At 35.4% G+C, this 24,210-nt stretch overlaps 4 protein-coding genes across 5 annotated transcripts in view; 2 read left to right on the top strand and 2 right to left on the bottom strand.

Moving 5' to 3' along the window:
* sema4e (semaphorin 4e) overlaps positions 1–2,774 on the bottom strand; it is a 31,680-nt gene extending 28,906 nt beyond the window's left edge. The window contains 1 exon segment of the mRNA NM_131049.1: positions 2,659–2,774. The gene's annotated coding sequence lies outside the window, so the exon portion shown is untranslated.
* Positions 1–24,210, top strand: part of cactin — a 475,834-nt gene that overhangs the window by 53,302 nt on the left and 398,322 nt on the right. The window lies entirely within an intron of this gene.
* stap2a (signal transducing adaptor family member 2a) overlaps positions 2,450–24,210 on the bottom strand; it is a 47,469-nt gene continuing 25,708 nt past the window's right edge. For both annotated transcript variants that reach the window (NM_198808.1, XM_073912554.1), the window contains 5 exon segments: positions 2,450–3,688; positions 7,961–8,092; positions 11,911–12,006; positions 18,312–18,414; positions 20,826–20,895. In NM_198808.1, the coding sequence (NP_942103.1) occupies positions 3,633–3,688; positions 7,961–8,092; positions 11,911–12,006; positions 18,312–18,414; positions 20,826–20,895 (457 nt within the window). In that variant the 3' untranslated portion in view covers positions 2,450–3,632.
* Positions 14,019–16,481, top strand: si:ch211-209f23.3. The gene is made up of 4 exons (XM_068213194.2): positions 14,019–14,330; positions 15,177–15,317; positions 15,471–15,568; positions 15,711–16,481. The coding sequence occupies exons 1-4, from the start codon at positions 14,156–14,158 to the stop codon at positions 16,347–16,349; spliced, it is 1,053 nt and encodes a 350-aa protein (XP_068069295.1). The 5' UTR covers positions 14,019–14,155; the 3' UTR covers positions 16,350–16,481.

Below are 24,210 nucleotides of genomic sequence, written 5' to 3'. Positions count from 1 at the left end.
GACCTGCAAGAATAGTTCACCCCCAAATTAATTCCACTGTCATTCCACACGAAAGAAGATACTTTGAAGAATGCTGGAAACCTGTAAACATTAACTTAATAGTATTTGTTTTGAAGTCAATGACTACAGGTTTTTAGCTCTCTTGAAAATATTTTCGTTTGTGTTCTACAAAACTAAAAAAAAAACTCAACTGGTTTGAGTAAGCTAAATATAGACAGAATTTAAATTTTGGGGTGATATTAGATGCACAAAAGGAAGACATGATTACCAAGATATTTCAATTATTATTACTTACGAATCAACAATAAAGGTGAATTACTTTTGAATTTTGCACATTAAATTAATTATAAAGTTTCAATGTTGTTTCAATGTCCTCTCAGCAGTGTATAATGTAAATATACCGTTACTGCAGTAAACTGGAGTAAAACTGTAGGACAACAGCAGTATAGACGTATAACCACAGTAACATTAAGAACAATTGCAAAATTGCAATACAATGAAGTATGAACACAGTTCAAATACAGTACAATGAAGTTCAACAGTAGTATAAGGTGCAGTAAACTGGAGTAAAGACAAGTAAACTTCTTCTTTACTGCACTTGTGGTGCTGTATATGACAATGGTGTGGTAAGAACCGTTTGTCCTTTGTTGATCTTCCAAGAATATTTTGTATTTTTTTAGGGAATGTTTTTTGGATTCAAGTAATTTTCTAAATAGGATTGTAAGAGTTTATTTGCTAAAACAAACTAAAAATAACCGCAGTAAACTGAACAGTACAACAGCAGTATCCTATATACAAGGATAACAGTGGTATATTCAATGCGACTGCGAAAACTGCAGAATAATGGGGTATTACATAGTTCAACTACAATGCAAAAAGTTGAACAGCAGTAAAATTGAAGTAACATTAAATAAACTGAAAGGGGCAATATAGTGATGTTATACATGTTGCACTTGAGTATATAGGCTACGTACTAAAAGTGCACGTTAGCTTTATTATGTATTGGAGTATTGTAGATGTAAAAAAAGTGCAATGCAATATATTGTGGTAGTACTTCAGCAATACAACTGAAGTACTGAAACCTCATTTGGAAACCATTGTCCACCGACCAGGAAAAGTAGTTATATTACAGTTGTATTACAATAGCGGTATAGCAGTTGTACTGTAATAGTACTTCCGTTGTATTGCAGTATCAGTACTGCATTATAGTAGTTACTTCAGTAGGCCTACCATTGGTGTACTGCATTACAGAAGTAGCATCACTTTGGTGCTATTGCAGTAGTTGTGCTGTAGTAGTAATTCAGTTGCAGTAGATATACTGGTTGTATTGTAGTACTTTTAATATACTTAGATAATGCCTTTTTTCGTGTCCAAAAATTCACTTTTCAGAAGTTAACTAAAACTGCAGCATTCCTTTAAAAACTGCAGTAGTCTTACTCTTTTCCAAGCATTAACTGTAAACATTGTTTAAATACTTTTTTCCACTGCTGAAGCAATAACTAACATTATTATTATTATTATTATTATATGTTAGCTAGGTACTGGCATGTTTACCCTGCTGAAAAATCCAGCTTAAACCAGCCTAGGCTGGTTGGCTGGTTTTAGCTGGTCAACCAGGCTGGTTTTAGAGGGGTTTTGGCTATTTCCAGGCTGGTTTCCAGCCATTTCCAGCCTGGTCTTAGCTGGTCAGGCTGGGAGATGACCAGCTAAAACCAGCTTGACCAGCCTAGCAGGTCAAGCTGGTTTTAGCTGGATTTAGCTGGTCATTTTCCAGCCTGACCAGCTAAGACCAGGCTGGAAATGGCTGGAAACCAGCCTGGAAATGGCCAAAACCCCTCTAAAAGCAGCCTGGTTGACCAGCTAAAACCAGCCAACCAGCCTAGGCTGGTTTAAGCTGGATTTTTTAGCAGGGTAATGATAAATAAAATAACGTTACAGACTTTGTTGCAACATTTAAACCGTGTTTTACGAAAGTCATGTTTTAAAATCAATGAAACGCCACCTAAGTTAGTCATCAGTAAGTTTTTTTTTCTCTAAATAAACTATTATATTACAAAATAACAATTAAATACCTGGACATAAATTGAATATTAATCGGAGCTTAAAGTATTAATATTTAGGCTAACGTTACTTGCAAATTATTAGTTAAGCGTACGTAAACAGTAAACTCTTTCAGGTTGTCTTCCTCGGAGCGGTTCTTTTGCGAATATTGTTTATTCTTGTTTTAACAATAATATACGTTGTTTTAACTATACGTTGTTTTAACTATACTATACCGTTTTTTATTAAGAGGTTTATGATTACTGAAGTCCACCAAGTCTTATTTCACCAAATGAATATGCGTTACCGCTTTCATTCACAAGATGGCGGCAACGTGCCGTAAAAACTGCCATTGGTACGAAAACAAAAGCCAAACATTTACCAGTCAAACTAAAACTTGAACAGCGGATGAATTCTACAAAACCTTCCCTTTAATTCCCATAAATATCACAGTTATAAATAACCAAACATGAATTGAACACATGAAAACATATCTACAAAGTCACAGTAGCACCATGCATGTTCATAAAACCGATAATGACAGTTGGTCAGTCAGGAACACAAACATTCTTCACAACCTATCAAACCAAAGCGCTCGCAAATCTGAGAAACACTCACCAAGACAAAGCTGGATTCAATTCAGTGTTCAAAATACCGCTTTTTGTGAGCAAAATCTGCTCCTAAAGCTCCTGCAAATGTCCAAAAGCATCATTCAAATTTCAAAACATGACAGACATACTGAGGCAAAGGGAAGTAGTAGGGTCAAAAATTAACTTTTGCCACACCTCTCAGGATTTATGACCACAGGTAGAAAACATGGCCATAGAACTGCATTTTTAAATATATATTAAAAGCAAATAAATAAATAAATAAAGAGTTATTCAGATAATACAATCGTTTTCTGTTCGAGATCTTTGAATACATCACTTCCATTAGTGAGGATCTGTCTTAACAGCCTATTGTGTTTGTAATAAAATTAGTTTTTGTTTGCATTACAATACAATAGACACCAAGGTCATGTGTTTATGAATGAAATTATTTAATTTAGGCCTCTGTACCTTCAAGGCAATGCAAGTCACTTGGAATAGGAACCGTTTAGTAACGTGGTGCCTGGCGAGTGTTAATTTTGGACCCTGCCCTGAACAACACCAGATTCACATTCATGTGAGAACACAAATCACTTCTTCTGTTTACCGAGAGCTAGTGCTTGACTAAACCATTAAGAAGTCCTTCATTTTAAGACCAGTTATTGATGTGCTTCTTTCTTAAATGTGTGTAAATTTCTTCTCGACCTGAGTATGAAGGTCTGATTGATACAACAGACTGATATATTGAGAATATTGGCTCAGATTTGTATTTTCCCTTTTAATTTTCCCTAATCTTCAAGGAACACGTCATTCTGTGACGGCAGGACAAGCTGGTGGATCTCTCGTGTTTTCGATTAAGTCAAATAAAGTGGCATTGTTTAAGTCACACTGAGGGAAGATGTCGATTACAAGGAGTCCTTGTCCGGGAAACAGGACATCAGTCTTTATTGGAAGGCACTGGAAGAACGAGACGGAGAAGGGCGAGTTGGAAACAGGAGGGAAAAATCACTCTTGACTGGTCCGTCTCTTCTCCAGCTTCTGTTTCAGCTCGTCTGTGAGGCCTGATGGGAAGATAATTTTCAAGTCGTATATTTAATATTCTGTCATATTGTTACCCTGTTAAAATGTATTTTAATTATTAGAGACACCAGTGAACGTAAGAGGAAAAATGTGCTACTTTTTAAAAAGATGTCTGTAATAATTAAAATAAATGAATACAATAAATGTTCTAATTCAAGCTGGTTGTCCTGTTTAATACATTTGTGGACACACTTTTTCACAAATCTTCAAGTTCAATAGAGCTGCATTAATATATCATAAAGCAGTGTTTCTCAACCATGTTCCTGGAGGACCACCGACACTGCATGTTCTGGATGTCTTCTTTATTGGTCACAATCATTACAGGTGTTTCAGTCTCTGCTAATGAGGTAATTATCTGAATCAGGTGTGTTTGATTAAATAGATGAAAATGTGCAGAGCTGGTGGTTCTCTATGAACGTGGTTGAGAAACAGTCAAAGTACACTCACCGGCCACTTTATTAGGTACACTTGTTCAATTGCTCATTAACGCAAATTACTAATCAGCCAATCACATGGCAGCAATTCAGGCATCTAGACATGGTCAAGATGATCTGCTGCAGTTCAAATCGAGAATCAGAATGGGGAAGAAAGGGGATTTAAGTGACTTTGAATGCGCCATGGTTGGTGCTGGTCTGAGTATTTCAGAAACTTCTTATCTACTGGGATTTTCACGCACAATCATTTCTAGGGTTTACAGAGAATGGTCTGAAAAAGAGAAAATGACCAGTGAGAGGCTGTTCTGTGGGTGCAAATGCCTTGTTGATGCCAAAGGTCAGAGGAGAATGGCCAGATTGGTTCCAGCTGATAGAAAGGCAACAGTAACTCAAATAACCACTCGATACAACCGAGGTATGCAGAAGAGCATCTCTGAACACACAACACATTTGATCTTGGGGCGGATGGGCTAAAACAGCAGAAGACCACACCGGGTGCCACTCCTGTCAGCTAAGAACAGGAAACTGAGGGTACAATTCGCATAGGTTCACCAAAATTGGACAATAGAAGATTGGAAAAACGTTGCCTGGTCTGATGAGTCTCAATTTCTGCAGAGACATTCAGATGTTAGGATCAGAATTTGGCCTCAACAACATGAAAGCATGAATACATCCTGCCTTGCATCAACAGTTCAGGCTGGTGGTGGTGGTGTAATGGTGTGGGGGATATTTTCTTGGCGCACATTGGGTCCATTAGTATCAATTGAGCGTTGTGTCAATGCCACAGCCTACCTGAGTATTGTTGCTGACCATGGCGATCCCTTTATGAGCACAGTTTACCCATTTTCTGATGGCTTCTTCCAGCAGGATAATGCGCCATGTCATAAAGAGCGAATCTTGGACTGGTTTCTTGAACATAACTGTAAGTTCACTAAACTCAAATGGCCTTCACAGTCACCAGAACTCAATCTAATAGAGCACCTTTGGGATGTGGTGGAAGGAGAGATTCGCATCATGGATGTGCAGCTGACAAATAGGAATGAGGAATATTTCCAGTACCTTGTTGAATCTACACCACAAAGAATTAAGGCAGTTCTGATGGCAAAAGCGGGTCAAACCTGGTACTAGTAAGGTGCACCTAATAAAGTGGCCGGTGAGTGAATATATAATTTGTAACAATTCTTTTAAACAATTGCCAATTTTGATCAATTTAATGAATTGTTTTTTTTTTTTTTTTTGCATTACTAGGCTCATCCTAGGTCAGAAGATGACGCTGTAAATACAATATAAATAATATTAATACATATAGATTTACATAACATGCCACAAAAATCATGCACTGATACAATTCACAAAACAAAAAATTCATGAAAGCATAATACACTAAATAAATAATGAGGTAAAATATCACATATATGCACAAAACATACATAATTTAATGTATTCTTGCTGATTGAAGCACTGATTTTATGTTTTTTAGCTGATTGAAGCACTGAATTTATTTGACAAAATTGAAAAAAGTATAAGGTAAAAGTTAAATAATTGTGGTAATTCAGGTAATTGTGATGTTTTAAATCAATCAGACGTTTCTTTTCAGAATTATAAAATGTAGAGTTGGAAAGTTGCTATTAGGAAAAGAAAATCTAAATTGATACATAGAGTCATAATTATTATCTTAATTATTATTCATTTGGATCAAACGGCAAGTTAATATACAAGTGTTTTTCCACAAAACTAAAATGGAAAAATAGAATGAATTTTAGTGGTTTTAAACATAACTACCTTCTTTTATTTTTTAATTGTGTTCCAGAAACGGGTAAACGTTAGTGGTAGTGTACTAGTAATGTCTTCTATGAAAGGACAGTTAACTCAAAAACAAAAACAAATTCTGCCATCACTTATCCAGTTTTTTTTTTTTCTGTTTTAAAAATATTTTGAAGAATGTTGGAAACCTGTAACCATTGACATTCATAGTAGGAAAAACAAATACTCTGGAAGTCAATGGTTACAGGTTCCCAACATTCTTCAAAATATCTTCATTTGTGTTTAACAGAAAAATAAAACTCAAACTGAATTGGTACAAGTCTAGGGTGAGTAAATGATGGCAGAATTGTTGTTTTTGGTTAAAATATTCCTTTAGTAATACACGACTATACAGAAGTACACTGCTGTGTTACTGATTGAAGTCATTAGTAGTCTACTTCTAATAATGTCTATGAAGGGATAGTTCACCCAAAAATAAAACGCTTTGCCATCATTTATTCATCCACGACTTGTTCCAAAACAGTTTTTTGTTCTGTTGAACACAAAAGAAGTATTTTGAAGAATGTTGGAAACCTGTAACCATTGACATTCATAGTAGGAAAAACAAATACTCTGGAAGTCAATGGTTACAGCTTTCCAACATTCTTTAAAATGTCTTCTTTTTTGTTTAAAAGTAAAATAAAACGCAAACTGAATTGGAACAATTGGGTGAGTAAATGATGACAGAATTGTCGTTTTTGATAAAAAAATATCTCACACTACTGTTGAAGTCATTAGTAGTCTACTTCTAACAATGTCTATAAAGGGATAGTTCAACCAAAAATAAAAATTCTTCCACTATTTATTCATCCATTACTTGTTTTATTTGTTCTGTTGAACACAAAACGAAGAGATTTTGAAGAATTTTGGAAACCTGTGACCACCGACATTCATTGTGAAAACAAACAAACAAACATTATGGAAGTCAATGGTTACAGACCTCCAACTGTTGACTTAGATCAGGGATCACCAAACTTGTTCCTGGAGGGCCGGTGTCCTGCAGATTTTAGCTCCAACCCTAATCAAACACACCTGAACGAGCTAATCAAGGTCTTACTAGGTATACTTGAAACATCCAGGCAGGTGTGTTGAGGCAAGATGGAGCTAAACCCTGCAGGGACACCGGCCCTCCAGGACCAGGATTGGTGACCCCTGACTTAGATAGTATTTGTTTAGTTTTTTTCTATGAATGTCAGTGGTTACAGTTTTCCAACATTCTTCTAACTATCTTATTTTGTTTTTGACACAAAAAAAAGCCAAATTGAATTGGAACAAGTCTAAGGTGACTTCAATTCAATCTTTTATTACAGACTCAAAGTCCGATATATATTCCATAACATAAGAAACAGAACAATTTACAAAATACAGCAATACCAGCGTCTCAACAGCTCTGCTTGATAGCGTACACTGACCTCTATGTGTGATAAACCCACAATAATCTCCTTGTTGGAAGCATTAATTCGGGAGATAAATTTAGACATAGGATTCCGTAGCAGTGCTTTAAAAGTGATCACTCCCGCACTTACAAATATTTCCCTTGCACTACCATCTAGAGCAGGGGTCACCAATCCTGGTCCTGGAGGGCCGGTGTCCCTGCAGGGTTTAGCTCTAACTTGCCTCAACACACCTGCCTGGATGTTTCAAGTATACCTAGCAAGACCTTGATTAGCTTGTTCAGGTGTGTTTGATTAGGGTTGGAGCTAAGATCTGCAAGACACCGGCCCTCCAGGAACAAGTTTGGTGACCACTGATCTAGAGCTTCTTAAGAAAATTCTCAAAGCATCATCATAAGCAACTTGGAGCTTTTAAAAATGAGTAAATGATGGCAGAAGTGTCCTATTTGGAATAATATACCTTTAGTAATACGCTACTCTTTATATGGTAGTACACTGGAGTATTACTAATAACTTCAGATAAGATTTTCTATTATTTTAACTAAGTCAGTATGTATAAAAATAATAAAGTGTTGTTTTATTTGTTTGTTTTGGAGCTGTGGAAGTGTTCTCGATGTCTTACTCTGAGATAGTGGTGATGGAGACAGAACCAGCCTTCTCATGGAGTTGGACGGGGAACCAGACGGGGAGAAAGATCTTGGTGAGGGACTGGGAGATCTCGTCTGCGATCGCAGTGACCATTTGTCTGTACCAACTCAACACACACACACACACACACACACATTTAAGTTAGCCTAGATTCTGAGGCGAGAACAGAGTGCACTATTGATCTGGATAAAAGCATTCTATCATACACATAGATGTATGTTGTAAATATGTGCAGACCGAGTCATTTTCTCAGACTGCACAGTGTTGAGCAACTCCTACAAGCTGCAAATTGCTGAAACGCACAGATTGAGACTTGTTTCATAGTTTTGCAACAAGAGTCACTCGACGCAAAAGTGTTCTTGCATGTTGTTTAGTATGAGAACAGAAACTGATATAAAGAGCTAAATCTGGTATAAAGTGTCTTGGAGCGATTATGCTTAAATTACTGCATAAAAAACCAACTGGGTTACAAAATAAGACCTTTGAATTGGGAGCAGTGGTGGAAAGAGTACTGAAAAAGCATACTCAGGAGTCAGATCTGAGTTTCAACAGTCATGTCAAAGCAGTTAGTAAATCAGCATACTATCATCTCAAAAACATAGCAAGAATCAGATGGTTTTTTCCAGTGAAGACTTAGAGAAACTTGTTCATGCTTTTATCAGCAGCAGGGTGGATTACTGTAATGGACTCCTCACTGGCCTGCCTAAAAAGACAGTCAGACAGTTACAGCTCATCCAGAACGCTGCGGCCAGAATTCTGACCAGAAGCAGGAAATCAGAGCACATCACACCTGTCCTCAGGTCTCTACACTGGCTGCCAGTTACATTCGGAATAGAGTTTAAAGTATTATTACTGGTCTATAAATCACTAAATGGCCTAGGACCTCAATACATTACAGATATGCTCACTGAATACAAACCCAACAGATCACTCAGATCTTTAGGATCATATAAACTAGAAATTCCAGTTGAAGTTCAGTCAAAGCAGGGTGAATCTGCCTTCAGCCACTATACCCCTCGCTGCTGGAATCAGCTTCCAGAAATGATCAGATGTGCTCCAACATTAGGCACATTCAAATCAAGACTGAAAACACATCTGTTTAGCTGTGCCTTTACTTAATGTGCACTGTGCTACATCCGACAGATTGCACAATTATGTTTTTCGTTTTCTTTTTCATTCTTTTATAACCTATTTTAACACATTTTAAATTGTTTTTATCTGTTTTTAATCATTTGTCGGCATTTTATGTCCTAAACTTGTCTTTTTTATTCCTGTTTATGTAAAGCACTTTGAATTGCCACTGTGTATGAAATGTGCTATATAAATAAACTTGCCTTGCCTTACTTAAGTAAAAGTACCATAACTTTCCTAAAAATGTAGTGTGAGTAGAGTAAAAGTACCTGTTGTAAATATTACTCAAAGTAGGAGTAAAAAGTAGAACTTTTAAAAGTACTCATGAGTAGTGAGTATTATGCTGTTAAAAGCTGATGCGTTTACATGTAATTTGTGGATGTGTGTGTAAACGTAACATTCTATAGTGCATTATTTATTACCCAGCAGGCACACAATGTCATAAGACGTTAATATTAGGTTAGATTTAGGTTGTGATGTCAGGTGACCAAAATTCAATGTCTAGCCAGCGTCTAAGGACAGCATTATTTTGATGTCCAATGATGACATCAAATGACGTTGATATCTGGTTGACTTTAGGTTGTTAGAAAGTGACCAAAATCCAATGTCGATTTAACATCTTAAACCAGCATCCTATAGACTTCAAATACTGACATTAATTCATCAGTTATGGCAACCAAAATTCAACGTCTGATGGATGTCATAGTGGTAACGTTGACGCAATGTCAAGCTGTAACATCATTAGACGTTGATATTTGGTTGGTTTTAAGTTGGACGTTGGACATTGACATCAGGCTGACGTTGAGTTCTGATGTAAACTTGACTTTTTATTTTCAGAATACAGAATGCAGCGTCTCCATGACGTTAGGGTACGATTTCAATCTGACGGCATGTTGACGTCTTGAGTCTGCTGGGTGTTTAAGGCCATTTCGGTCATCACACTGTAAATATCCATCATCTTCTTATCAGTGACATGCATCTAAACCCTAAGCCCATACTCGGTCCTGGAGGGCCGGTGTCCTGCAAAGTTTAGTTCCACTCACAATTAGACGCACCTGGGCTAGATAATCGATCTCATACTAGGCTTTCTAGAAATATCCGTGCAGGTGTGTTGCAAGTTGGAGCTAAAATCTGCAGGACATCGGCCCTCCAGGACCGTGTTTGGGCATCCCTGATCAGTCTCTGGGTCAATGCGTGTAAAGATTTTGAACATCTTCTTGGACACTTTTAATGCTTTAATGCAATGTAAATCGCCCATGTCTTGAGGTAGTTCATTATGATGAGATTTACCTTCTATGTGTGATTTGATTGGACGGGAATTACAGGACTGATTTTTCTAATTTCTTAATTCTAAGAAAAAGTAAAGTGGTAACTGCAGGTTGAAGGAAAGTAGTGGAGTAAAAGTACACATACAGCACTAAAAATGTAATCAAGAAAGAGTAACAGTACACAGTTTTAAAACTACTTGGTAAATTACAATTTCTGAGAAAAACTACTTAATTACAGTAACTTGAGTATTTGTAATGAGTTACTTTACACCACTGATTGGAAGCTTGTTTATTTGCAACTATTTAACAATTGCACAGTAGAATTTAAGCTGAAGCAATATCTGGTATATGTGACCCTGAACCACAAAACCAGTCATGGCGGTATATTTTTTTGAATCTGAGATTTATACATCAAACGAAACATGATTAAACAAGCAATATACATATTAATAATAATTCTGGAATCTGAAGGTTAAAAAAAAGTTGAAATACTGAAAAGATCACCTTTAAAGTTGTCCAAGTTAAGTTCTGCATTTAGCACTGCATTTTACTAATTAAAAAACACAATTAATTTAGATACATTTAGGGTTTGCAAATTTACAACATGTCCCCATGGAACATGCTCTTTATCAATTATTCAAATTAATAGTGGACAAAAGAAAACAAAAAATTGATAAATTTACATTTACAATGAAATTAAATGACAGAACAATGAATACATAAATAAAAGAAAAAAAAATTGTATTTGTCTAATGTTAATTTAGACTATATATTAGCTAAGAATTTAAATGAACTGTTGTTATTATCTGCTTTCAAACGTACATAATCATTTTAATAATTTGTAATAATTCATTTAAAGTATCTTTTGTTTACATTGCACTAAAAGCCAAGCACAACTCTCACCACTACAGAGTGAGATCATTTCTACTGTGTGCGCCTGCAGAGCACAAGTGCGTCAATACACTTGCGAGCCGTGTGTGGACTTGTACTTGTGTGCGAAAAAGACGCAATATGTCAACAGCTTGCTGCTACAATTAAAAATGCAGCGTTGAGAAGCCGTTAATGAATAAAAGCGGGGTTGATAGTGAAATCGGCTAATCAATGCATCCCTATTAATGATATCAGTGCATTGTTTAAAAGGCCTTTTCCACAAATATATCCAAATGTTTTCGGCTCGCGCCATTCACTTAATGTCAGATGAATCACTCTCTGCGCAGCCTCTGCAGCTTGTGCTGCATTAAACAGACGCAAATTGCCTCGGAGGCCGGGTTCGACCCACGGGCCGCCAATTGAATTCCCCTGGTCTATACACTATACCTACACACGTCTGTCCAAACTGCTTGAAAAGAAGATTTTTCACCATAGGTGCCCTTAAACACTCCTCAAAACACTTGGTATAATGTAAGTGCACAAGTCAGCAAAATGTATACCACTGTTCCAGTGGTTTTGTATATTTTAATAAAAACATTGTACATAATTATTATTATATATATCAACAAATGTCAACAGGTGTAGTTTGTTGTACCTTGTTTAGGGGGCAGTGATGGAGCTCGAGACAGAAATCCAGTGGGAGCACAGTGAAGGGTTCGCTCTCCATTCTCATCATTTGATGACACAAATGCTATAAAATAAAACAGTTCAGTCAATAAATTCAGTTTTAAACAGGATATATTTAAAGAGAACCTAATATGCCCATTTTTACAAGATGTGTATGTGAAGTTTCAGCTCAAAATACCTCAAAAATAGGTTTTGAAAACTCTTTGAAACTGACCCTTTAGGGCTTTAATTCAAATCGAGCCATTTTGGTGACTGTCACTTTAAATTCAAATGAGATTGTGCAGCTTTTCTGAAGAGGGTGGAGCTACAAACGCCTGTGTGTCAGCATATCAGCAGATTCGAAATAGGACTAATGTTATCTCTGTGAGAAACTGAAAATGTCAAAAGAAGGTTGTCTATAGAGAATAAAGTGTTCACTTCACATTTATAATGCCTCTTAGACGCTGACATTATCTATAGCAGGTACAGTGTGTACAAACTTGTAATGGTGGACGGCTGCTTCTCACTCAGGGCTGTCTATGCTAATGAGGGACAGATGATCACTGATGGGCGGGGCTTTCCCCTTGTGATAACGTGTACAAAGGGAGAATGTCCATCACAGTGTTTCTGCAGACTGTTTTTATCAAGTGTGACTATAAAAAAATAAAATAAAATGAATACATTTGTACCATTTGAAGTTGGTTTATTCACACACCATAGCCACACAACTGTTTAAACCACATATAAAAGTGATTTTTCCATAATAGGTCCCCTTTAATAAAAACAATATTTAGTTGTTGTGCTCCTAAAAATGCAAGTCAAAAGCTACAAACATGTTGAGAGTCCAAAAAAACTGTATATGGGCAAAAACAAAATTGACTCCTGTGGCTCTTAACAATACACTGAGGTCTTATGAAGCAAAATCATCAGTCTGTGCAAGAAACTGAAGATTATTTACAATATTATCAACATTTACCTGTTTCCTAAAGCTGTGGATTTAGGGTAATGACGTTGTAAATAATGTTTAATTACTCACAAATCAGTTTGCTTCTGTGTACCATCAAAAGTTATCAGTACCCGTGTAAGTTTTGAAGGGGGTAATAATAATGAAAAAATATATAAAGATTGTTTATGAAAATAAACCCCCCCCACAAGAAATATAAAATAGGAAATACTGTGGAACATGTCATTGCCCTGTTGAACATAAATATTTGGAAAAGAATTTAAATTTCACAGGAGAGCTTAATATTTTTGTTTTCAATTGTATAGCCGTTATCCATTGCGAAAACATAGTCGACTGACGAATAAAGGGATTAAGCCAAAGGAATATGAATGAATGAATGAATAAAAGTAACAGATTTTTCAATTTAAAGATGTAAAAAATAAATAAACGCTCGAAAGAGGGGAAAAGTAACTTTCAGATTAGCATTATCTCATTCCCCCAACATTTATGTCATTTATTTAATTATTTATCTGCCTGCACTATTAATTACTTATATATTTATTTTTGCAGCAATATAAATATAAATAAATAAATATATATATATATATATATATATATATATATATATATATATATATATATATATATATATATATATATATATATATATATATATATTCATTTATTTATTGACATTGGAATTTGTGGATTTATTTACTCATTTATTTATTTATTTATTGCTTTAATGATGCAGGAAACTGTAGATTTATTTACTTATTTTTGTATTTATTTGCACATTTATTTATTTATTTATTTATTTATTTATTTATTTATTTATTTATTTATTTATTTATTTATTTATTTATTTATTTATTGTTTCTGCTGGTTTTGTCCTCCATAAGCTTTGGAAACAATTTGCAAAGATATTTAAATTTCACAGGAGGGCTTAACAATGTCTTCATTTGCATCTCCATTTAATTAACTGAACATATAAATTGCATTTAAAACAGCTTTTGTCATTATTTAGATTTCTTGAGCTGATCATATTTAATTTTATGTAATAAAAAAGTCATTTTAAGTGTATTCTATAGTCTTTGCATTTATCCTGAGTCATTTCACTTTTAAAAGTAAACACTGAGGCAGAGAACACTTTTAGAACATTTAGAATCTGATGATGCGTACAGAATCTCTACATCACACCAGAATACCTGCAGCAGACACATTTAACATTGTTGGTTTACAGTAGCAAGAACGATCGCTGATTCTGTCCGAGCGAACAAACTGTGTCTATATGGCGAACAACGAACTGAATATGGAGATCACGAGTACAACTGTGACGGAGAAGCCAAAGAAAAACTGGCGCTTAAAACTGCCCTCTTTCCTGAAACCTGCCAGGAAAAACAAGATCTTCCGAAGGCAGAAAGAGACGCCGCAGTTCAAGCAAACGCCTGACATTGGCAATGATTGTAAGTCAAATTTATTTTGTGAAATGAGTAGAAGTTTCCTTAATCAATATGTAGAAATTACTAAGAGATTACTCCTGATATCTGTCCCAAAACATTTGTAATTATTTTAGATAAATAACCTTAAACATTTACACATTGCTTAAATCACACAGGATGTACAGCAATACACAAATATCTTTACAAATGATGAGTAAAAGGATTAAAATGTTACAAAAATTATTATTTTCCACATAAATATATATAAAAAAACTCCTTACATGCTTTCTTCATCTCTGTGTTTTTTCAGTTTATTCATGATAATTTGCAGTTGTATAATGTTATTATTAGCAGTATTATTTATTATATGCATGTTTATATTTGTTTTAATAAAAACAAGTTTAGATTTGTCCACTTGTTGGGTTTTGGAGACTCTTAAAGGGAATGTGAGATGAGACTCTGAATGGTTTAATGCGCAATATGCTTAAAACACACCCATAACTCATCAAGAAAATAAGCACAACCGTATTTTTCCATCCTGAAAATAGCAAAATTGGATGTGGACAAGCCCTTTGTGTTGAGATTGTTAAAATAGAGCACTTCGTCTCCAATTTCTTAAAATAACACTTATCATCACTCAAATCCAGTAAAAAAATGACCGTTTGTGTAACCACAGTTTTATTACAAATACCATGGTTGAACTGTGGTAAATGTAGCAAAACTAAGGCGAATTTGTTGTGATAAATGCTTAGCCACAATAGCCATGTGCTTTTTTTCTTTCTTTTAGTTTAATCTGTTGTAAAACTATGGTAAATGTTCATAAGGTATGATCTAAAAAGTGTGTAAACTACACGCATTATCTCTTAATAGATGAGGTGGAGGAGGACGAGGGAACAACAAAGAGGAAAAAGAGTAAAGTGGCCAATTTCCTCAAAGCTGCCAGAAAACTCTTCAGGATGTCCTGCTTTGGCCAGACTGAGGAGCAGCTCTCTGACCCTGCAGACTCTGATGGTAAATAATTATATTTATTGCAATTATTTTTTATTTTTTAAACCTATGATGTGATGAATAATTAGTGTTTTTAATTAAACTTCATCCAAGTTTAACATCGCCTTGAGAATGACTGTGTAAACTGTGTAACTGCAATCATTTCTCTATTGACAGATGACATTCTCTGCCCATCCGAGTCTGACCAGAGTCTGGAGGTTGCTCTTGTCATCACTCATAATCATGAAGAGAGTTGTGTGAATGACGACCTAAAGGTGAGTATATAAAGATGACCAACTGTTTAATGCATGTTCTCCTGATGCTTTCACTAATATATCAAGAGTCTGTTTCAGGATCAGTGAGAGGAATGATGTCTGCTTACATGTGAACTGACTTGAGTTTGGTTTTGTTCTGCAGGTGGATGAGAAAGATGACATGAAGACACACAACACAGAGCATGTCAACAAAGAGGAGGAGGTGGAGGAGATGAGGATGAACGATGAGAAGGACAAGGAGGAAAAGATTAAGAAGAGGAGGAGGAGAAAGAGAAATAGCAAGATGAAGGAGGAGGAGGAAAAGAAAGAGGAGGAGGTGGTGAAAGAAGAGATGAAGATAAAAGAGGAGAGTTTGAAAGAAAATGAAGAGGAGGAGGAGGATAAGAATGAAAAAGAGATAAAAGTAAAGGAGGAGAAGATGAAAGATGATGAGGAGGAGAACAATGAGGAAGAGATGAAGATAAAAGAAAATGAGGACGAGGAGAAGGAAAACATGAAAAAGAGAATGAGGAGGAGAAAAAGAAATAACAGGATAAAAGAGGAGAAGAAGGAGGAGAAGTTGATAGAGAAGGAGATGGAGGTAAAGGAGGAGAGGATGGAAGAAAATGAAGAGAAAGAGATGGATAAGAATGAAGAGGAGATGAAGGAGGAAGAAACAGAGGAGGAGGAGGAAGAAAAGCCAAAGGAGGAGAAGAGAAAAAGAAGCAAGAAAATAGACAGCAGGAAAAGCAGAAGGATGATGAGGAGAAGAAGCAAAAGGAGAAGACTGGGGAGAGTGTGAATGAGAAAGAGATGCAAATAAAAATGTTGAAAAAAAAGTTTCTGGCCTAAAATATTATTGTGTTGAAAAACAGTGCAGAGCAGGGGTGATTCTAGGATTTTCATTATAGGGGGGCTCAGCTCCTTATAAGGTAAAAAAAAAAAAAATAACTAAAAAAAAAAAAAAAAAAAAAAATATATATATATATATATATATATATATATATATATATATATATATATATATATATATATATATATATATATATATATATATATATATATATATATGTATACTAATGTTTCACTGTATTACATGGACAGGCACAGCCATTTCAGTTCTGAACAAATAGGCTCAACCCACCTGTTTACTGTAGTAAAAACTACTTTCTATATTCAAGTGCATTTTTTGTTTCTATGTATTAAATAAATAAACTGCCACTCTTCTAATTAAATGGCATGTAATTATTCACGATTTGAATGACAATAATATACATGAAGTATATTTTAATAGTAGACAACACTGGATGTTTCTATCTCTGTCAGTGACAGTTAAAACGAGTACATTCTTTAAGTGTTTCTGTTACTGTTCTTAATCTGTATGGTATAGTTAATGAAACATGAACTGTAAAGTGTTTAATATTGGTAGTTCATTTTGAAATAAAAATAGCGAAATGTTCATAAAGAGTTTTTGCTGGTGGAAACAGCTGTGCTGATGAGGTGAACAGCCCCCCTAAAATAGGCCTAGCAACGCCCATGGTGCCGAGCCAAAAATGTGCATTCACATCATTATCATTTGACATTTTGAATATGTAAAAAAAGTTACGCAAAAGGTTTAAGCAAAACACAAAGCTTTACATAAAAATTGTTGCACAATACTAAGTCATAGGTGTTGAAAGGTAAATGCACAAATAAATTGTGTTGCAAGAATCTTCATTACTATTATTCATTCATTCACTTTCCCTCGGCTTAGTCTCTGATTTATTAGGGGTCTCCACAGCGGAATGAACCGCAAACTATTTCAGCACGTTTTAAGCAGCGGATGCCTTTCCAGCCACAACCAAGTACTAGGAAGCACCCAAACACTCTCTTATTCACACACACTCATACACTACGGCCAATTTAGTTCATCCAATTCACTACTGCATGTCTTTGGGACTTGAACCAGCGACCATCGTACAGTGAAATGACAGCGCTAACCACCAAACCTAACTCATTCATTCATTTCGGCTTGTTCCCTTTATTAATTAGGGGTCGCAATAGTGGAATGAACCGCAAACTTATCCAGCATATGTTTTACGCAGCAGATGCCCTTCTAGCCGCAACCCATCTCTGGGAAACATCCACACATTCACACACACACTTATGGAACACACACACACTTACGGAAAATTTAGCCTAATCAATTCACCTGTACTGCATGTCTTTGGACTGTGGGGGAAACCGGATCACCCGGAGGAAATCCACGCCGACACGGGAAGAACATGCAAACTTCACATAGAAATGCCAACTGGCCCAGCAAGGACTTGAACAGGCGACCTTCTTGCTGTTAGGTGCCAGTGCTAACCACTGAGCCACCATGCCGCATTAATTATTAATATTACTCATTGTAAGAGCGGTATTTCATAGTTTAATGTTCAAGGTGATTTTCATATTTTGTTTGTGCCATATAATGTTTTCTCGATGATTTGCATGTCATATACTGAGTTACTTTTCTACTGCGCATGTGTAGTATGCTTTCTCTTTGCACAACACTATTTTTTCCCTTGCACAATACCTTTTTGGCCCAAACAAAGTTAGTGTTGGACAGTTTTTGAACATGTCATTGCAGAGTATATTCCAGACTGTATAGTGAGCCATTCCACTAATAGTCTCTGCAAAAGCATCAATCAACCATGCCAAAATTAACTATATTATTCATTTGAGTATGAAAAATGTCCTTTAATGTGGACAAACTGAGTGTGCGTGTATGTGTGTGACGTACTGATGTTCTCTTCATAAGGCTCTTCCAATATAAAGGGCTGCAGAGTCCCGGCTGTTTTCTCCACCAGAGCGTTGATGACATCATGCAGTGTGGGACAGGGGATCTGGATGGACACATCAAAAACAAAGAGGAGTGAGGCCTTTTACACAAGCTGGGTTTTTCATCAGCCTGTGTAAAGATGCATTTTAAAATATCTTATGGAGAAATGAGTGACAAAAATACAGAAATTAAAAAAAAAATCCTTTAGTTTGCAAAAAAAAAAAAAAGTTTTTATCTTAGCTTGAGGTGTTTTTGGACTTGTTTGAAAGATGAATTAAAAATAATGGGAGAAGCTAACCAAAACAATGACAAAATTAGCGTTTAGAAGATATAAAACCCATATAAACATGTAAATGAATCAACGGTTTTATTCACATCACCTCATACTAGGGCTGTGACGGTCACAGATATAGTTACCGTTGTGATGAAGCAAGAAATAAAGTGGTATGTTGGTCCACGGAAAATAAGGATTTTATTATTGCTCTATTGTAACTGTTGCATCACAAATCTCTGATATATATTGGCTACACTTTGTATAAACTTATTTATACAAAATTATTATATGCTATAGTAGCCTATAGCCTACTTTAACCCTTTGACTGGCCCTCTACCAAACGCTTGACCATGTTTTTACTGTTTAAATAATGGTTTACTCAGACAGCATTGTGGGTTTATATATATATATATATATATATATATATATATATATATATATATATATATATATATATATATATATAAATATAATAAATAAAAAAATAAAAAAACATCCTGTTGCACTACTACACTTTAGGTTTTATAGTAAAAGTGACAAACAAACAAACAAAAAAACAAGAAAAAAAACGTTAAATGAGAATCTGAAATATTTTATGGCATACTTAAAAAAATAAAGATGATTTAGTGTTCACAAATGTTTTATTTTGATTATGTTTTTTTAAAATAAATTGGTCTTACACTTCATCTTCAAGATTTTTCATATTATATGTAATAATTCCGGTACTTTTACCATAAACTGACATATCAACCATTTGATAGAGGCTGATATTTTAGAAATTATGGGATGTGTTGAAAAAAATGCATCGAGTGTGTTAACAAGCGACATTAGGAGTTAAGAAATAAAATCCAAACTTCTTGGTGGGGTAGTTAAAAGGCTATGTAAGTCAAAATATATGCCATCTCTTATATTTAAGATTGCCCCCGCATGCGTGTGTTTATAGCTTCTGTAAAAAAAAAAAGAAAAAAGACCAACATTTGACCAGACTTTAGCAAAGCAATTCATAACACTCCATCAACTGAACTCATTGCGAGTGAGACCGAGAAAATAACAAGTACAGCGCTAAGGTAAAATCAGATTCTCAAGTCACAATCTTTAAAAAAAATGACTTGTATTAAAATGTTGACAGAGGTTTGTGATATCAGAATTACAGCGGAGCATTAAAAATGCCTATTTTTGTGGAGCAATTGATTTGAGTTCGTAAACCTGCTATATTCATTTGACGAAAAAAAACTTGAAAAAGAAGCCTATGATGTTTATTAAAAAAGATTCAGTCAGATTTTTCGTTTTGTAATCTAAATTTGAATTTAAGTGCAAAATATTTAAATTGGTGGTCCAGAGTGTATAATTTAAGGCTTGGTTTTGTCTATAAGATGCAAAACAGTGTGTGCTCATGCTTTACTTGTAAATAAATCACGTTATTTTTTCATATATCTTACTTTGATTATATACAGCTATTCAGCTAACAAACAACAAATTTCCTAGACCCTCTGAAGAGGCTCTGATTGGTCAACTAACATAATGTGCTGTGATTGGCGGATCAGCTGCACATCACCAGGAAGCATCTTTGTTAATACATTACCTCTGGCCACGCCCCTTCGCTACACGTCAGCTAAAGTTTAAAATATGATGTTGTAGTGGAACATCCCTTTAAGACAGGCCTTTTATTATATTCATTTAATTTGTTTAATCCTAATAGTTACACAAGCAAAAATTAATAAGCTAAAAAGGGGTGGTGATGACGGTTATAACCACATCATTGCGAGTGACGTATCATTATGGCGTAAATGCGGTGATTTGGTTATCGTCACACCCCTTTCTCGTACTTCAGTTTCTCATCAAATCGCGACCAATCAAATGTCTGACATGCCCCGCCCCCTTCAAGACACTTCTGATTTAACGCGCTTGAGCTCAATCACTCTCACTGGCAGAGCAGTAATAAAACGAAACGTTATTGGCTGTTTTTTGTTTTTTTTAAAGGGGAGGAGCTACACTGTTGCATATCTTTATGTTTTGGTTGAGATTACATTAAACATTGAATAAAAATGCAAATTTTAAAGTACTTCATAGGATCTTTAATGGAAACGCACTTAATTCACATTTGGGATTTAAAAAATTTTTTGTGAATTTTGAAAATATTCGCTTCACATAAGGATGGAAACTCAGCTATAGAATATCAAAGAAAGTTATTCTTTACATACTGGGTTTTCCACATCGATAATGTAACCGCCCTGCTGCTTCTGTGTCACTCTGTAATGCCTGAAAACTGACCTGAAAAAAAAAGACCAACAGAAAGTTAACCAACATATTGGCTTTATACCAATACATCAACAATATTAAAGCAACAATAATCCAGCAATAAATTCAATAAAGCCGATTATGACATGTTATGATGTCATAATGAAATTCAGTGAGTGTCATAATGACAATTTGAATTAATGACTCAATTCATGAATTCAAATTCGTGTAATCCAGTGGTAATGTAATAATGAGAAAGATTCAGTCATGATGCAGGGCTGATAGTGGAAAAAATTCCTGAGCCTGAACTTTTTTTCCTTGCCCCTGAGGTGAGTAGGGGTGGGGGTACTATGTATGCAACGCACTTTTAACACATAACTTGTGGGCCCCTGGGCCCAAATATATTAACAGCCGATGTGTAACCCTGATCATCATTATTGTCAAGTGGCTCTTTTTAGACACATGCCAGTAATGTCAGTGACACATGCCAGTGTCAGTGATCTTGTGACATGTGCCAGTAGGTGTCAGTATAAGCACGTTATAAGCACATTAATCTTATAAGTCTCTTTGCTTTAATATTTAGAAATCATTAGGCAAATGACACCTGTTATCTTACATGCATATATGTTATGACTTTTCAACATGCATTTTATTATAACTTTTTAAAGGATATTATTTAAAATACCTTTAAATGAAAATAAGTTAAATAATAAAATAAATGAATGAATTAAAAACATAGAGAAGTCCATATTGTAGGGAACAAAAGAACTGCCAGGATGCAATAATATACAGTACAACAGATAAGTGTAACCCCACCCATACATAAGCATGCCACAATAAATTTGACTGACATGTACTGTCAAATGACTATATTACGTACGGAAGTATGACTACGAATACATAAAATAAATGCGTTTAAATTAAAACATCGTGGAGTAGCTCAGCAAATAAACTAACTTGCGACGCGATAAATTAGGTTAAAAGTCGCGTAATGATTAAATATGGTTTTGCTCGTGTTAATTAATGTCATAAGCTTCGCCGGGTGTCGATGTCACTGCAGTGACATGCAGCGCGACACTCTGAGTGACACAGGTCACTACACATGCCACTAGCGAGTGACACATGACAGTGGAAAACCGGACGTTAGGCTTGCCATGATAGACGGTGTTGACGGTGATACCGGTGTTAAGACGCAACACCGGTGACATCACTTTTTCACCGTGACACCGTCCCCACATTTGTTTTTTTTTTTTTTAAGTATTGTTTTTTTTTTTAAATTATTTAAATATTTATTTGAATTAAATGGTAAACATAATTCTAAATAATTTACCTAAGATAAGAGCATGCACTATAATTATCATCTGATCATAGCTACAATGCGTCATATTTCATTTATCACATCAAGAGAACAAGAGGAGTCGAATTTACAGAAAGAGAATGGCGGACGGATAAGTGTCAAAACGCAATGCAAAAGCGCCTGTTTGGCTATATTTTGCAAAAAGAGAACCTGAAGACGTAGGTAAATGAGGCAATCTGCAAACTTTGCCTGACAATGGTGGCAGCAGTTGGAGGAAACACAACTAGTTTATACACTCATTTTCAACACTTGATGTTCAACTATGTGTGGGTCCCGGGTAGATAAGATCAATAGCCATAAATGCGCAACGCATACTCTGATTTTTAAAATCACGCAACCATCATCTCACAGTTTAATAATAAATTCTTTTTTTTGCAATTGATTATTATGCGTTTAATGTAAAAAAAAAATCAATGAAGAATAGGCCGACAAAAGAGTGGGCTAACCAGTGTGTGCGCGCGTCTTTTATCACTGAGGACGCTCTCTTCAAAAACCGAAAGTTGCTTCGTCTGTCTGGCAATATTTCGGCTTTTAATAAATGAAAAGTTAATTTAGATGAGTCAATATTAAAAATTGCAATAAAGTAACTGAGACGTGCGGCCACACATCAAATCTGAGGTCTGATCTCATCTCTCTCTCTCGCTGTCATCCAGACACAGACGCCTAACGAGTCAAGTCGCAAAACTGAGGCTGGTACCAGCTGACAGGTAGAATTGCTGAACCCTTGCGAAATCTGTCAGAATACAGCAATGAAATAAACATGCATAAATGTCTTTGAGCCAGAAAGTCTATCTAGGATATCTCAAAACGCAATTGGAGCCGTGGAGGAGTTGTGTATTTCTGTCGATTTGTTTTATTTCGTTAAGTAATAATTTAAAGCTTTCTATAAATATATTTATTATGTTTGTGAGGCATATACATTTTGCTTCATTTTGTTAAGCGCTCCTGTTCAAAAACCAGACGACAGAAAGCGCATCATTTTGGTTTTCTTTATTTTATAAAAACGCTGTAACGTTTTTTGATGTATTACTCGTACTTTGTGAGCAAAAATGACGGATAACTTTAAATTGCTCCCACTGAAAAAATGCAAGTGATTGCTCTGGCGCCTCGATGTCCTGCAAGCTTTTTATAAGCAAACTATGCGCCTAATAGCACACATTCTTTAACGTTTAAGCTACCATTGTTTTATACTTGAACTGTTTTATATCTTTTATTTTAGGCAAGTCGTGATGATCTGAGAAGGCAAACTGATCAAACAGACAATGATGGTCTTCCGCTGGGCGCTGTTCGTTAAAAAAAAAATATTTTTAACGAATAAAAAATGCTCCAAACGTTTTTCTAAATAAGCTGAATAAAAAACGAAACTAAATATAAACACTTTGCCATTAGGCTGCATACAAAACTGAACTATTTCATAGCTGTAACACTAAGTTGTTTAAGGAGAAGGGGGAAATATATTTTTGTCCCGTCTATTGCTTCACCGTTATTTCGAGAATAAACCCAGCGTAAATATGCAGATGTCATTCCCAAAACATATCAGCGTATATGTGCCGAAAACGAAAGTTTCATACAAATTCTGAATGGATTATAGCCTGGAAAGTGCAAAGCGCTCCTCTTATTATCACTAAAAAGCGTCACTAATCTTAGTTCATAGAGATCTCACAAAGATCCGTTTTATTTATAAAGCTCTCTAAATTACACAATTAATCTTTTATTTACATGGCGTCTACACTCAAAAGATGATTCACGAGCACACAAAATGGCACTTAATAAAAACCAATCCGGCGCTTTCAGCAGTGAGTGAATTCTGCGAATCTAGAGAAATGACAGATCAATATCCGTGAACCTGATTTTTTTTTTTTCCCCGCAGCCACAGTACGCCGGAAATCCGGCGTGGTGCCGGAACGCTATCACCCCTGCATGATGTACACTTCTACATTTATAAAACATCCAATAACTGCCTTAAGGACCGTAATGGCAGTCAAATCCGG

The sequence above is a fragment of the Danio rerio genome, chromosome 2 (assembly GCF_049306965.1).
Source record: "Danio rerio strain Tuebingen ecotype United States chromosome 2, GRCz12tu, whole genome shotgun sequence".
In the NCBI taxonomy this organism is placed as follows: Eukaryota; Metazoa; Chordata; class Actinopteri; order Cypriniformes; family Danionidae; genus Danio; species Danio rerio.
The sequence above is the reverse complement of the archived record's forward strand: the minus strand, read 5'-3'. Positions and strand labels throughout refer to the sequence as shown.